The sequence below is a fragment of the Capra hircus genome, chromosome 23, assembly GCF_001704415.2.
Source record: "Capra hircus breed San Clemente chromosome 23, ASM170441v1, whole genome shotgun sequence".
NCBI lineage: Eukaryota > Metazoa > Chordata > Mammalia > Artiodactyla > Bovidae > Capra > Capra hircus.
This window is the reverse complement of record NC_030830.1, coordinates 6,551,783-6,568,616: the sequence shown is the minus strand read 5'-3', so window position 1 is coordinate 6,568,616 and position 16,834 is coordinate 6,551,783. Positions and strand designations below refer to the sequence as shown.

General features: G+C 43.0%; 1 protein-coding gene across 4 annotated transcripts in view; it reads right to left on the bottom strand.

The window, feature by feature from the left end:
• The window catches only part of PHACTR1 (phosphatase and actin regulator 1), a 517,471-nt gene extending 504,884 nt beyond the window's left edge, over positions 1-12,587 (bottom strand). Inside the window, exons 1-2 of one of the 4 annotated variants that reach the window (XM_018039147.1) lie at positions 12,241-12,587; positions 10,323-10,477 (exon numbers count right to left, since the gene is read on the bottom strand). In XM_018039147.1, coding sequence (XP_017894636.1) covers positions 10,323-10,425 — 103 coding nt within the window. In that variant the 5' untranslated portion in view covers positions 10,426-10,477; positions 12,241-12,587. Of the gene's footprint in view, positions 1-10,322; positions 10,478-11,595; positions 11,672-11,948; positions 12,032-12,240 lie in introns of those variants that run through there. The other 3 variants (XM_018039150.1, XM_018039149.1, XM_018039148.1) reach the window with 3 other exon arrangements.

The following is a 16,834-nucleotide window of genomic DNA, read 5'->3' as shown; positions in this document are numbered from 1 at the left end:
TTAATTGGAGGCTAATTATTTTTTACAATACTGTGGTGGTTTTTGCCATACTTTGACATTAATCAGCCACGGGTGTACATGTGTCCCCCATCCCGAAACCCCCTCCCACCTTCCTTCCCATCTCATCCCTCTAGCCAATGTTTTTAGAGAGTTCGCAGGAAAAAAATTCTCAGTAGTAAAATCATAGAGAGGATTCCTTTGGGATTTGTTAGCAACTTAATTTAAAAATTGAAGTTTTGTTGCTTTTCTTGTTCTTGCGTTTTAAGGCTGTTCCACCCTGCCAAGGGGCTTCCCTGGTGGCTCATATAATAAAGAAACTGCCTGCAATGCAGGCGACCCTGGGTCAGGAATATCCCCTGGAGAAGGGAACAGCTACTCACTCCAGTCTGCTTGTCTGGAGAATTACATGGACTGAGGAGCCTGGTGGCTACAGTTCTCGGTGTTGCAAAGAGCCAGACACAACTGAGCGACTCATACTTTCCCTTCTTTCACTTCATGTTCACCTTGCCAAGGGCTTGGAAATTTGAATTAGGAATAAATGGTGGTAGAGAAGATCAGAGATGGCATAAAGGTTTTTCTTGGGGAGCTTGAGGCCCTGCCACTTTCCTCTAAGGCTTGACAAGATGAAAAGATAATTAACATAAGAGCTAATATTTATTAAATGCATATTAGGTACTTGACATTTTGCTTAGGGTTTTATATTTATTTGTTGAGGGTTTCCAAATGTTAATCATTTCTATATCACTTGTATGGATTTTGCAAGCTTTAATGTCATCTACACTATTATTTACTTAATGTTTTTCCTTCAGTGGATTTTACTCATTATTTTTCCCCTTTGTTCTAAGCCATGCCATGCTCAGTGACGTCAGTAATGTTTGACTCTTGCGACCCCATGGACTGTAGCCCACCAGGCTCCTCTGTCCATGGAATCTTTCAGGCAAGAACACTGGCGTGGGTTGCCATGCCCTCGTCCAGGGGAATCTTCCCGACTCAGGGATTGAACATTCACCTCCTCTGTCTCTGGCATTGCAGACAGATTCTTTATTGCTGAGACACCTAGGAAGCCCTTTATTCTAAGCAGTAGTCCATAAATATGAAGTCTGGTTACATATTTCTATATTTCAATTAAATAGTTTTCAATTTACATCTTTTCTAAAACACAATAAAATGAATTATTATTTTAAAAAGTTCAAGTGTTACCTGAAAAGCATATTGGACCATAGTTTGGGAAACACTTTGTTTTGTTTAAACCCTAAAAGAACCCTTTGCATTGAGAACTTATTATCATTTGCATTCAAAAGGGAAAAGTGAGGCAAAAAGAGTAAATAACTTGCCTAATATTATAAGCTGAAAAGTGAAAATCACAGTCTGAACTCAGATCTGTGTTATTCCACAACCCAAGCCCTAAAATATTATGACATTCTTCTCCAGCCTTGGGAAAGATTTCAGTCATACCTCCAATTTTGCATATGCTATAACTGTAATTTTGTAAAAATATGAATGTGCTTGAAATTGAAAGTAAAATAAAAAATTAAAATAGATGTGTAGGGTTGATTTTCCTTGCCATTTCCCCCCAGACACCTTAATGTTTTACCCCTGCTTTGCTTTTGGGTTCCCCAGGGGGTGCTGGTGGCAAAGAACACACCTGCCAATTCAGGAGATGCAAGGGACGCGGTTTGATCTTCCTGTGGGAAGACCCCCTGGAGGAGGAAATGGCAACCCCTTCTAGTATTCTTGCCTGGAGAATCCCAGGAACAGAGGAGCCTGACAGGCTACAGTCCACAGGGTCACGAAGAGTTGGACATGACTGAGAGTCTGAGCACGTTTTGCTTTTATGATTGAAAAAAGGTACAGAGATCTCTAAGAGAATCTCTCTGATCAGTCCTAACTTTTCAGAGGTCCGATTTAATACCAATATTCATCCAGTAATAATAGTAGTTGCTCAGTCGTGTCGGACTATTTGTGACCCCATGGACTGTATGTACCCCACCAGGCTCCTCGATCCATGTATAAATGTGTGGATCTAATTGCTTATTAAAATATTCTCAAAAATATTGAAAATGGTATTGTCCATGAGCTGATTTTGATGCATTAGGCTCTCTGTCCTTGCTTCTGCTGGCTCAGTTAAGAGAGGGTAGTACTGAAAGTTTTTAGGAACAGATTTGTTTGAGTAATGAGGAGTGAGAATTTTTTCCAAGCACCTGTGAATTGTTTATGCTAATTGGGTCATAACTGATGCTGCCTGTGTGTGGGCTGCGTCTTTAGCCCACTCTCTATATGCTGTATGTGAAAGCAGGCGTTATTAATCAAGCAGAGTTATTTAATTGTATTTTCGCATGATTTTCCTCCTCTCTGTGTCTCATCCTCTCATCTTTTCTCTCTTGCCTCTTGTCCTTATGCCCTACTTATGAGCCCTGAATCACAGTATGTGACAAAGCAGGTGCTTGCTGGGGGCAAAGGCACAGAAACTAGCAATGGAAAGCCATGTGCATGTAAACGGACAGCACCAAGAAGGCTACATTGTGTGCAGAGAAATGTCCTGTTCAAAGGCTCATCCAGAAACGGAAGCTTGGGCTTCATGGTCATCTATATATGCACAGAATTGGCAGGCTGGCTATCTCCACAATATCTTCCCTCTTGATCTGCCTTCACCCTCCCCTTCACAATGTTCCCTGCACTAAACACAGGTTTGGAGAGCCTGAATGCGAGCAATTAGAGGTCTGAAATGGAGTGTGTGGGAGGTTAAGAGGGAAGGCTTGGTAGTTAGCTTGTCACCCATGAGTGAAGCACAGCGGGCTGCTTCCTGGCTAGAGCTACAGAGAGGAAAAAAAAAACAACCAGAAAAATGTCCCAAAGTGAGTATTTGTTGAGGGCAATGACTTCAGCATAATAAAAACAAGGCTGGAAACTACATAAGAAAAGTGTCACCCGAAACACCTCTCAGAGACAAGGGTCTGAAAAGTAGTCTGATGACATGTTAACTACTTGGTTAAGGACATCACCACGAAGACACAGACGAGATGCAGCCCGTTTTGCTGTGCTGGTCCTAGCGGAGCCCTGAGGGGCAGATGGGTGAATGGAAACGGTTATAATCCAGCTGGCAACTGTGCCCTCAACGAGGACACAGTTGCTTTAGAATCACTGTTTTTGCCTCAGTCCTGAAAGAGCGAATTATGAGCCACGTGTAAGAAAGTTTCAGGGGACAGATGTGGAGAAGGAAGATAACCTGCTCAGGTGTGTGGCTCCCATGTAGGGCTTAGGTGGGTATCCACGGCCACCTTCCAGGAGTGTGAAGGGCAGCCAGCTTGAGGATTAAGCAGTCCCAAAGTATAAGGACTTGCCTAGGTAGTAAAGGTCTGAAGAAGGAAGGAGAAAGGAATCGCAACTAAAGGACAGCCCAGAGCTAGTTTCTGGAACGTGTTCAGAGCAGCTTTTCACTTGATCTCAAGTAAGTTCATCAGAGTAAATGTTGAGGGGCTCAAGCCTCCCAGAATTCTACTTTTTAGGCAAAATAAAAACTCAGCCTTCACAGACTATTGTATATTAAAAAGTCCTTCTAAGAAGGGTATTATTCAGGAACCCCTGGAAATCTATTTTAAAAGGTTAATTCTTTTCAATAGTGCACCAGCTCCCTCCTGCTGTATTTTCTCTTTGCTTTTGCTTTTTTCCCCCCTGCTTTACAGAAGGTACATCAGAGTTGATGACTTTCTTCCATTTCCTGCTTTTCTATGTATTTGAAAATTAATTTTGCCTGTCCCTCCCCTCAGCCTTAAGCAGAGTCTCTATTTCCAACTAAAGATTTTAATTATTTAAAGGTCTTAGGGAGTTTTTATTTTCTCTATCATGAATTGTCAAAAGTCCTTTCCTTGAGTCCCAAGTTTCTCTTTGTAATGCAGATTTAAGCATTTTCATTCCTTTAGCTCCACCGAGACCTTTAGTAAATCTTAATATTTTCACTGGATATCAAGGATGGTGCTAGGCATCCAGAATATGGTATTTAAGATCACCACCATCTATGTAGGTAAATAACAAAACAAGAGCTTCAGTAACTAATCAATAATAACAATGTACCAAGCACTTCATAAGCACACCTCCTTCATTCTCAGAAACCCCTATGAATGTGGATCTAATATTATATGCATTTTGATTAGGACCCTGAGGCTTAGAGAAGTAAAGCCATCTACATGAACGCGTGCATCTAGTAAGTGGTGGAAGCAGAATAATATAAAATGCTAGTGGCTAGAATAGCTGATCAGAATATTACGGGAGAAAGTCCTGGGAAAGTCAGGCAAGGCATCACAGAGGGGGCGACATTGGAGCTGGGTCATAAGCACCAGGAAAGGAAATAGCAGGCACTGGGGAATTCCCTGGCTGTCCAGTGGTTAGGACTCTATGCTTTCTCTGCCAGGGGTGCGTGTTCAATCCCTGGTCAGGGAACTAAGATGCCACAAGAAAAAGAAAAAAAGAAAAGAAAATAGCATGAACACTTTCTGTGCAGATGACTGTTGTTAACAATTTGCAAACAACTGAGTGCAAGCAAATGTCTTATGTCTCTTGGGGCCACGTGAAGAAGTCCCAGGGGTTTAGACTTTAGGTTTACAGTACATTAAACTCAAAGCTAAAGACTGAAAAAGACTTCCCTCATAGCTCAGTTGGTAAAGAATCCACCTGCAATGCAGGAGACCTGGGTTTAATCCCTGGGTCGGAAGATCCCCTGAAGAAGGGAATGGCAACCCACTCCAGTATCCTTGCCTGGAGAATCCCATGGACAGAGGAGCCTGGCAGGCTACAGTCCACGGGGTCGCAAAGAGTCAGACGCGACTGGAAAACCAGCTGTTCTGGCAGATTTCACAGGGTGGAGAAAAGAGGAGCTGGAAGCTAGTTGGGGTGGGGGACAGGGCAGGAAATGGTGGAGAGGAGGTTTTAGATGAGTTTCTGACTTAGCTGCTCACCAGGGCATTCATCAGCCGTCAAAACTGGCATTTTCCTTTGTCGAACAAGATAATGTAGACGACAGAACAGGCGCATTAGGATGAAGTAACCACGACTACAGCACCTGGTTCCAGTGCCAAGAGTGATTTAAAATGATAAAAGAGGGGGAAACTGTGAGCAGGAGTCATAAATTTGATCGTTAGTAACATTAGACAAATGGCTGCCTTTTAATGTATTTCCCTTTTGAATATCATTTAAACACCCAAAGATATTGATGGTTTTGGAGGGAAGAAACTGAACACAATAGAGAGGGCATGATTGGTGTGGTAAGAAGAGACCTACAGCTCCATCCAGGAGATCTTTAGTCTCCTCCACCTTCTCAGGATGAGCTCTGTGATCTGGGCACGTGGCTGAACCACTCTGAGCTTCACCATCTTCAGAAGTGTGATTTGGTCACAAACATTGTTTACTGCCTGTGGGGTTGATGGAGTCACATATCCTCAAATTCGGCTTCTGACTATGCTATTATTTAAATGTATGAAAGTCAAAGTGTTAGTTGCTTAGTCGGGTCCGACTCTTTTCGACCCCATGGACTGTAGCTCCCCAGGCTCCTCTGTCCTTGGCATTCTCCAGGCAAGAATACTGGAGTGGGTAGCCATTCCCTTCTTCAGGGGATTTAAATGTACAGTCTTTTCCAATCTGTGAAATGAGCATTATAACTCCTCCTTTGCTAAATTTCTTTGAGGATTCACAGATACAATGAATATGCAGAGTGTAGCACTGATGTGTAGTCCAGTTTAAAAAAAAAAAAAGCCCACATGCACCTTTCCAATGGTTTGGATTTCTTTAAAGGGAAGGACATAGATAAAGATACTCAGGCAAGAATAGCCACATGATTGTGCTGAAACCTCCTTTCCTGTAAAATGGGAGGTCAGAAGTTCATGGCCCTGGTTGCACATTTGAATCACCTGGCATAGTTTGATAGATTCCCAAGTGTGGGACTCACACCAAGGATTCTGACATAATTGGTTTCGTCCCGGGACTCCAGCCTTGAGGCCACAGAAGCTTACCAGGTGTTTCTAATGTGCTCTAGGTTCAATCATTGCCTCTCAAATTTTAGCATAAATTGCCTCACTATCTTGTTAACTTTAGATTCCGATTCTCTAGGTCTAGGATGTCTGAGATTCTGGCATTCTTAACAAGTTCCCTGATGACACAGAGGCTGCTAGTCTGGGGCTGAGCTGAGTGATTAATGCTTCATAATGCTAGTTCTCAACCTTCAGGGTCCACCAGAATAACCCAGCGGCTTGTGTAAAGTGTGGCACCGGGACCTGGGTCGGGCCCTTACCAATTCTGGATTGCTTGGTTTAGGGCAAGGGTAGAGAAAAATCACTGAACTATAGTGTTCATTTCAACCTAAAATCCTGTGATGCCAATTTTGTGATTTTATGATTTCCCTCCCAGCTTATGTAAAAAAAATTATGACTCTGAAGCTGAGTGTGTGGGAGATCATTGTCAGAAGCATGAAAGATGGGTGATCGCAAGTTACGTGATGTCAAGACGTGACTGGTCTTTATATCACGTGCATCTTCAGCCTCCACAATTCTCCCTTGGTGTTACTGGGGACTTTTGCAGGACTCTCTGGGTGAGCAGTATTTACTGTTGAAGAAGCATCACAGGTGAACCAGGAGGGCATCCTTCACTGGTGGGAGATGAACAGGATGACTCTGGACTTTTTTCCTGCTCCTTGTTAACACATCACGCTTTCTACAGCAGAAATCCCTCAGGAGAAGCAGGCTCATCTTCCCTACCTCGAGATCAAACCAAGGGAAAATGGAGATGGGGGAAATAACAAGCCTGCTTTATTCAGCAGAGCAGAGGACTGGCTTTTTAAAAACTCTCTGGGAATTTCAGCAGAATCTGTCCCAGAACAGATCTTAGATCACTTTTTTCTTTTTCTTATTTTTCTGGATTCCTCTGTCTTTTAGTAGCTCAAAATATCCTCTACCCAGGGACAGGCTTTTTGCCACTTTTCAAGAGAAAGTGAAAAACAGCCATGATGGGGTCACAAACATTGCAATTCTCACTGTTGCTTTGGATAACCATTCTTCATGTAATTAATACAGAAGGGCTGTTTCCCCAAAAGTTTATGAATTTGGACCCCAACTGATGCAAGGATAGTAATGTGTGGAAAATGAAATTATTTTCTTGGTTTCCCCTTTAAAATACTTACACCTGTCCTTGATCAGTCTATTGACAAGTCTGCATTGCCTCAAGAATGGACAACCCAGTAAAAGGCAAAAATCATACATCAGTTTAGCCAACCAAATCCTAGGTCATCCACATTCCATGTACTTAATGCGGTATTTCCATGTGGGCCTTCTTTATAGAAGAGAGTATCCAGTGGGGGCTACTCGACCTCACTGACATCGCCCTGAGGCTGGGCTGGGCTGGCCGTGGAGAAAGCTGCTGTGGGTTGGAATGTAGCAGCGGCACAAGGCCCTGATTGCTTTACATGCCTTTCTCAAGAGCCAGCCGCCGTCCTGCCTTCCTTTCCCCGGTCCTGGGGGCCTTGCCATTGGCTTTAGACATCCACTCCACCACCTGTGCCTTTGGCTCAGAAAGGAAAGGGTGTGAGCCATGGTCCTCAGCCCTCTGCCCATTCACTGGAGTCCCTTTTTCGGGCTGAGGGCCTTCTGATCCAGGGGAGGTGGTGTCTGTGCTGAGTGGAAGGAAGCTGCTGTGGGCGAGCTGGAAAAACGCAGTGACAAGTCCTAGTGGCAGCAAGTCACTCCCCAGCCAGGAGGCCCGGGGGTGACTAGTCCTAGGTGACGGGGCTCTGGGGAAAGGGTTGGTGGGAGAGGGGGTCTCAGTTTTAAAGTGAAAGGAAGGATAGAATTTTCTCCTGGTGCTCCCTGTTTTTCAGTTCTGCCCCCCGTTAGCTTCTGATGGGACAAGAAAATAATCACCGTGTTTTAAATTTTACTTAAAATTAACTTTGTGTATGTGTGCTAAAAAAAAACAGGAGGTTCACTCTTATCAGGTAGCACTTTTGTTTGTAAGGCAGTGGCTTCCTTTCAAATCTCAGAAGGGACAGCCTTTTGCAAAGATGTTTATTTTATTGCTTGCCTCATGTATGGTGTTTCCCATGTGGCGGTTGAAAGCATTTTCAAATCTTACCTCCTTAGTGCTCTTAACAACTCATGAACTGGGCCTATGCATGACTGAAGGGCTGAACAACAACACTGTTCCCATTTTTCAGGGGACATTGAAAGTCAAAGAGGTTAGTTTTCCCAGGTTGACTGTGGCAGACCCAGGGTTTGAACCTAGGCAGTCAGGGTCTGGTTGTAACCACTGTGTCATCCTGCCTCTAATGGTGAAGAAAGTGGCCCCGTCCTGGGGTGGAAGGAGAGAAATCACACAGGATGGACTGGTTCTTCAATGTTGGTCCTCAGAATAGTGGGATATCTGGGTAATCATCATTGGACCTCTTACTTAAAATGCAAACTCCTAGGTCTTATACTTGGATTTCTGATTCAAGAAGTCGGGGGGTTTATGAAAAACCCACCTGGATGTTGTTTAGGGAGCCCCCACTCTTACTACAGACCCACGGCTCCTTCACTGGAACATCATTCTGACTATCCCCAAATGAATGTTCTATCAGGGAGCACAGGCAGCTTACGCTACCACCTCCCATGCACTTTCCAGCCTTTCCAGCTCTGGTGTCTAAACCACAGTCACCGATGGCGACATTTCTGACCACTCCACCCCCGGCTCCATCTGCCGACAGCCACCAGGCCGCCTTGAGTCCTCTGAGCCTCCCACACCCTGACTGCTTTCCTTCTGTCAATGCCTGGAGCCCACGGCTCTTAAAGGCTTAAACCGTGGCTCCTGCAAGGCAAAATGGGCATCTTTAGTATCTGTGATTCGCTCCCTTTCTCTGCTCTGCTAACGGAAGTGCAGCTCAGGTGCATGTCCCCCAAGCGCCAGCATTATTCTCCTGTTCAAATGGAGTGGACAAGATGTAGCAATGTTCAACACAGAACCGGAGACGGGATGGAGCCCTGCCTCAGCTCCCCCGTTTCTTCTGGCCTCCGTCTCCTCCTGCTCCTAGCAGCTTCTTACTTCCAGACCAGAAGGCGCTGGAGGATCTGGCCAGTGTCTCAGGCTTCTGCTAACTCAGTAACATTCTCATGTCTCTTTCAGTGGCTGAGAGGAGCGATGCTGACTACACATACCCACAGGGATGAGAAGAATTAGCTGTTGCTGATGTGCATACTGACCCAAGCCAATCAACCAGATAATTACCAGTCTCTGTTGCCTTTAAGACTGGATCCTATCGAGGAAAATGGAAGCGGAGAAGGAGGAGGCTTGCAAGCCACTGAAGTTGCCGTGAGAATTTGGCGTGAGAGCCAGGTAAAACCAAATCAGAAGAGACAACTGGGAAACCCAAGGCAGAAGTCATCAGGGCCCTGTGTGAAGTGCCCATTACCACGTAACAGTGAAAGATGCCAGCTTTGTCCAAACAGCATCTATCCTTTTTAGTTCTCCTTCGTGACTTCCAAGAATTCAACTACTTCTCTATTTAAGAACATGGACATTGCCTTTCTGTGTTACTTGTACCATTTGGGATATGCCCACGCTCAGGTTTCCTGACTACCTTAAATATTCCACAGAAAAGGGAAAATAGGCTTTAAAAAACTCTCCTGCCTGTTGAGAGAGTCTACGTAATATCCCAGCCTCATTCTGTACTTCAGAGTGCACGCACAACATGCTAAGTGCACCCTGGAACAGAAGAACAAGCAAACTGGAGCCTAATTGATCATCTTAAAATCTATAATTTAAATGTATACATCAGCCACACTTCACAACAGGCATATTCCTTTGTGTTCCCCAAGGACACTGCTGATTCCTCGAGTCTGTAACTGAATTCATCTAAAATAGATAAGGCTGCTGTTTGTAGGAGTTCAAAGCCTCTCTCAGGAGCCTCTCATCCAGCTGGATTTCAGACAGAGAGGTCAGGGTGCCCTGGATCTTCTCCAGTTCAGAGGCTGAAAACTCCACCTTTTCCTGGGGCTAAAAGCATCCTTGAAGTCTTTCAATCTTACACTTTGGTTGCAACGAGGTGGGGGCATCATTTTCTAACATAGCTTTCCAAGGGGGCATTTGTACAAAAGCTGGGTAGGTTTCTTTTGAACCAAATCAAGAAGTTTAGGTTGATTCATTTGCTGTATGCCTGCCTCCATGCCAGAAACAGCTCGGCAGGGGTTACCAACTGAGAAATCCCAGTAGTTGAACTCTCGCAGCAGAGCTTACACTGCTGCAGGTCACAGGGCATTGTTAATATAAAACCAACATGCAAATGAGAGGAGTTTCCTGTCTTTAATTACCTTGAGCTCCTTGGCTGTAGAAGAATCTCTGAGCCGACTCAACGTCCAAGAGTCTAGGAGTAGACTCCACATCCAGAAAATAATCCATTTTGGGATAATCCATGCTTGATGTTCCCGAAACAAGAGTTTTAAGGCAAAATAGTCACTTGTATTGCCTATGGGAGAGAAAAAAAAAGCCCACAATATTTTAGACTGTCAAATATGATTTGGGGATAAGAAATATCCCGTTAAATATGCCATTATTTGACTGACATTTCCAGTTTTAAGTCCATCTGTCAACAGAGCTTTCCTACTGTATGAGAAAATGAAGCATTTCACCAACATTTATTAAAAGTAATATATTCTACTCAGAAAATACAGGTGATCCAGGCTAAAGAGAGATAACATACCAGTTTTTCTTTGTTGTGTATTAACTGGAAAATAAGCTTTTAAATTTTCATGCTGTTTTCAAAAGGTCTGATAAATGACATCATTAAGTATCAGCTGTTCTGAACATTGATCCTTAATTGATCCAGGGAGTTCCAATCCCCCTTGAGCAGTGAGCACTAACCTGGGAATCAGAGCCTCCACTTACGGATGCCTTGCATTTATGACACATGCTGACATGTTTGCTGTAAAAATGCCTCGCGTTCCTTCCTTGTAGTGATTTCCTCCAGCACGTTATATAAAGTGCTAAGGACCATCACTTGCTTGCCTCTGACACAGGCTGCTTGTGAGAAAGAAATCTGGTTTGCCGAGCACCAGCAATTATTTCCGAATTGCAATGATCCCCATAATATTATCATGCCTGTCAGGAAGCTAATATATTTCATTAAAAAAAAAAAAAAAACAACTCAGCCTGTTAGGTTCTTTCTAGCATATGTAGCCTTTCTCAGATACTTGCACAAATGTAGCATCTATTTCTGCAGGATGTTTTTGGAAAGAAGTAACAAGACCAAGTCATTAAAATCAAACTCAGAAGGATAATCTAATTCGTTTTTCTTTCTAACAGTGCATATTTTAAGAAGCCAAGTCTGCTAGAAGGAAACTTTTAAAAATATCCAAAAGCTACCCCAACAGCAAATCATACTTACTGCAAAAAAAGAGAGGAAAAAAAAAAACCCTCAAGGGTTAACTGCCAGCAGTAAGAGCAATTTCAGTCAGAGTGTCTTTGATCTCACTAAATATTCCCGGTGAAAGTAAACAATTTTGATTGTTTGATTAGATCGGCGATGAATAACATATACCCTTCTGCTGGACTTCTTTATCAGATAAAATGGCCAGAGCATGTTACCTTAGCAACGGAAGGTGACGCCAGCCCCAGCCTCTTTGTATCCTCCGCTGTGAAGGAAGAAAATGACCAGCTTCCCGTGTAAAACTTTGGCAGAAAACCATCACCATCAAAATCTACATGTCACCATCAAATGGGTCCAATACCCCATATCTCCCTCCCCATCTCCACCCCGATCCCCACCCCCGGCCACCGCCACTCATCCTCAGGCAGAGAACTGTCATAGTCATTTTAAAAAATGGCTTTGGTTTAATTATTTTTAGAGCTTCAAGCTCCAGTTTTATCTGCAATTACAACAAGAATATACGATTAAACAGTTAATATGGTAGAAAAGTTGTCGGGGTTCCAGTCCTTACCCTAATGCTGGCTGAGGGTGGTGGGGACAGGACATCTTAGCTGGCATCTGTTAAACAGTCCCCTGTTATAATTAATACACGGATCAGTCACCAGCATCTAGGCTGAAAATAACTCTCTCTTCCTTCTGCGAATCAGTCACTGCAAGAAGCTTGAAAAGCTGTCTGAAATTTCCTAGGTTTTGCGAGCTGCATTGTAATGTAAATCTTTTGGGAGATTTCCCCCTTCCAAAAGGTAAATGAAACCCCCAAAAGATAAATGAAAGGAAGAGTCTTGAAGTTAGCAGATACTCACCAGCACTTGTTGGCCCCTTTCGACAGGACACGGCTGAGCATAAAACGAAGCTGTGCAACGCTGCTGAGCCCAGAAGCCCAAATGAACAGCTTCTAATTTTCCCTTCAATCTCAATTCAAGAGCACTGAGCAGAGGCAAGTGACGGATCTGCCCGTTTTATATTGTGATGAAATGCAACCCCTAAGACGAGATCTGAGGGGAGCTGCTCTTTAGAACACATTAGACTGCTAATTTAAGAAAACTGAAAGGTTTTGTTTTACTGTCTTTTATGTGTTCTCTCTGCTACCCCCTCAGTTTAATTTGCATTTAAAATTGCGCTCGCTCGTGTCTCCTCGGTTCTCCAAGGTGTGGAGTACTTTCTAATCAGGACAGGCTGCTTGGGTAGGGTTTGGTGCAACGTCACTTTTATTCTGAGCTGCAGAACAAGGTGGGTAATTATAATTGCGGGCTGTTTTCTGGGGTAAAATACAGAGTGAATGCTGGATTTCACCCCCTCTCCCTCCTGGCCTTTCTTCCTCTTCCACCTCTGATTGTTTGGTCAGATTTCCCGCTGGCATCATGTCAGTTTGCCTAAATGCAATCTTTTCTGTCTGAATGTAACAAACCTAACAGCAAAAAGAAACTTTGTTTGGATACCTGAGCTTATTCTGGTGTTACAGCCTCCCTACCAAACCTCAGGAAGGATTTTTAGGCACAACACTTTGAGATCTGCTCATCAAAGCCATAATGGTGGTCAAATACAGGATCTCTAGTGGGTTTTCCATGACCCTCTTGTACCCTTTGTTGACAAGCAGAATGAGCAATAAGTGTGGTGTGGTGTGTGCATATTGGATTGAGAAAAGTGGAGCTGCATTTAAGAAGTTACTTCAGGTTTAATAAAATGGATATTCCCACAAATATAAAACAAAACAAACCAGAAAAGAAGCCTTTGGAGGATGACCGCCAGATTCCCTTCTCCCATACCCACAGCTCTGTGGGCTACTCCTAAGGCAAACCTGAACATCTCCTTCGGTCTGTCTTATGGGTTTTCCCACCCAATGAGAGGAAGTCAGACGCCAGTCTGGTGCTGCAGAGTTAAGCCTAATTGATGAGAGAGGAAGCTGAAGCTACCAATCATAAACCCTTACAGAGAAAGCAGACTTCAGACTCAGAATTCTCGGAGCTTTGCCCAGACCCAAAGACTGATTTCCCTAAGGTTATATTTCTGTTCAGCCCCCAGTGGAGGCATGCTGAACACTTGACATTTACGAGAGGAGAAAGCTGTCTTCTGGCTCCTTAGCTCCCAGTGAGATGTGGGCGACAGGTTCTGAACTCGATTGTGAGTCTACTGAAACTGTGATGACTCAGGGGTGAGAGTATGTGTGTGTGAGCACAATCCACTGCTGGTGAGCACAGATGAGTATGTGATTGAAAAGGAGATGATAAACTGGAAGCTTGAAAAACAGAGCTGAACCCCAGGGGTTGGAGGATGGGTTTGGAATCAGTTATTTCTAGAGAGTGGACAAAGAAAGGGAATTTGAAGTCTTACAAAATGGACAAATAGTGTGAAAGGACCATGCTTTAAGAAAACGCTGAAAATTTTGACTTAAATGTATCTGGGAAGGGATGATTGATTATTCACCTGCAAAAGGGACTTCATTTTACTAGGTTTACTAGAGAATGACTGAGTTCTCTAACATGCCATGACCAGGTTCTGAAATAGGTTTTCAAAAAGTGATTTTACTCTCTGGGGAGCATAGCTGTAGCTCTTGTGTAAGAATAGCTGTGCAAGGCATTATTTTTAAAGGTGGGGAAGTATTGTAATGTTCAAAAGTCAATGTCAAAACCTGATCAGCTCAGGTTTGTTTTATAACTTTCATCTACTCTAAAGAAGCACTCACAATGGCCCATTGTTCTGAGACATAGTAGAACCAGGCAGAGAAGAAGGCAAGGTTAGAGCAAGTATTCAGAATAACTCTTATGTAGCACTGAATGATTCAACCCAAAACATCCTTGAGATGTCAGCTCTAGAAGTTAACTCAGACAATACTAACAAATCTTGGTGAGCTAGAAATAAAAAATTATTAAAAAGAAAAAAAAAAAAAGCCTGAGTTGGGACTACCCTGGTGGTCCAGTGGTTAAGAAAACATGCTTCTAATGCTAGGAGCAGGGGTCAATCCCACTGGGGAACTAAGATCCCACATGCTGCTTGGTGCGGCCAAAAAAATTAAAAAATAAAAAGCCAGAGTTACATCTTTTACACTGATGGCATTGCAATATGAAATTTTAGCACTGTAAGGCTGAAATAAATAATATAGTGTTATTTAAAATACTGATTTGGGCTAGAGATGTTTATACTTTTCTATTGAGTAGGTGGTAAGAATAGGTGTGGGCATGTTCTATACACAAAAGAAGTGTTTGATTAAAAATGGAGGCATATTTCAAGATGGAGTCTGATCAGTAAAGGTATCAGCTGGTATCAATTTGTCTCGGAGGCGTACTTATTTATATGATTGGATAGCATAAGACCCAAACAATCTAGGAGAGAAATTCATAGGATTTGCAGTTAGACAGTTTGCTCCTTTCATATCATCCAAATAATGTGCATCAGTGTCAGCCTGGGTTTACTCTGTTTGCTAAGAAATAAAGAAGTTTGTGTTATTGACAATTTTACAATTTTTCATTCTTGTTTAATTGCTTTACCATATTCCAGAGATCTCCAGAAAACTGTTTTTATTTACGTTGGACTGCACGAAATTCTGCCTGCTACCTGCATGAAATCTTGGGAAAGTTTCTCTTTTCCCAACAGACCCAACTAACTTTAAAAATACTAGAAGCTCTCAAAGTGTGTGGATATTTTGGATCCCTTGGGGGTGCTAGTCTGAAGATCTTTGGTTAAGTACTAGTTCACTAAACAAAGGAAGCCTGTTCAGTCGCTTCAATCCTGGCTGACTCCTGCAACCTATGGACTGTTGTCCACCTGGCTCCTCTGTCCATGGGATTCTTCAGGCAAGAATCCTGGAGTGGGTTGCCTACAGGAAGGAGACGGGGGGTCCAATTTCTGGGTCAGGAAGATCCCCTGGAGGAGGAAATGGCAGCACACTCCAGGATTCTTGCCTGGAGAATCCCATGGACAGAGGAGCCTGGTGGGCTACAGTCCATGAGGTCATGAAAGAGTTGGACACAACTAAAGTGACTGAAGTAATTTAGTACTGAAGTACTCATCACTAAATAAATATATGCAAGAAATAATATATTCATTTATCTTGCAGATAGTTGACCTGAGATTAATATATTCAGTAGCAGCGTTTTCCCTTTGCTTGGCAAGTCACTGTCATCCCCTCATCCAAAACTCAAAAGAAATCTTTCCTTCTCTCCTCAATAAAGCTTGTCATTAGATGGTAGGAGTACTGCAAACACTTTATCTGGGGCTTTATTTTTATTCAGATCTCTCTGGGGAAGGAAGCACTTTCAGCCATCATCAATTACTTTTATCAATACTTTAGTATAAATTAATTTCAGGTCTTTTCTTGTGAGAAGGTTTTGATGATAGCTGGAAAGCTAAAGAAAACTGAGAGGGTTGGAAAAGCAGATGGAAGTGGGGATAGATAGTCTTACAGGGAGGAGGAGCCTAATTTTATTTCCTATAGTCATGTAGTCATGTTGATTTCATATAGTAATGTTTTGAGGGCTTACTTATGTATAAGATGCCAGGTATTTGGCTAGAAAAAAAGGAACGTTAAATCTGTAAACATTTCAATTTGGACCAGGGCTTGAAATTGCCTTAAAGGACCAGAGGCAGACTCTGAAATCCTATTTTAAGAACATTAGGTGAAAGGAGCTTCCCCTTTGGCCCATCCTTGGCTAGCAGGAAAATTCTTCAAAACAAAAGCCTTCAAGCTTCTGCTTCTGAAACTGCATTCAAGAGAGAGACCCTAGGAGAGAGCCCACACTGGCCAACGTGGTGAAGGCTGGAGTCAAGAGTAAGGAAGGGGCCTTTGGTTCCACTAGCTGCCCCTTCTGAAAATGTCCTTTCCCCTCTTTTAACACTTTGCATAAGGGTCAATTCACGGAGTGAAGAACAAGAGTTCAAAATGTCATCCTTCCCTCTGCCAACTGGATTCTAGTAAGCTGACCTTGCTTATAAAGTGGAAATTTCTTGGTTTGGCAGAAAGAATGCTCATAAATTATGTCTCTATCTCAGTGTTTATCTAATTGACCTGGAAATAGGAAAATGAAGAAATGCTGAGTTGGGGGATGAGGGGTTCTCAAGCAATGCTCTGCTGAGAAGAGAGCATCCCTAAATCCCTAAATATGAAGATGCGAAAATGTCCAACTAATGATGGAGAATGTGTTGACAGTGGCAGCTCCTTTTTAAAAAAGCTCAACTGTGATGCTGTTAATAATAATATTCGACTTCATTCCCTCTGGTGAGAAAATCACATTGCCCTCAATTCTTTATGTGTGGGTATTTGTGCAGTTTGTTTCAGCTTTCCTGGAGGGAGCTGAAAAAATTAATCACAATTTCAATGGCATTTTCCTAGTCCTCCTAAAAATCCAGATGGCTGTTGTTGTTTAGTCGCTAAGTCATGTCTGATTCTTTCTGACCCCATGG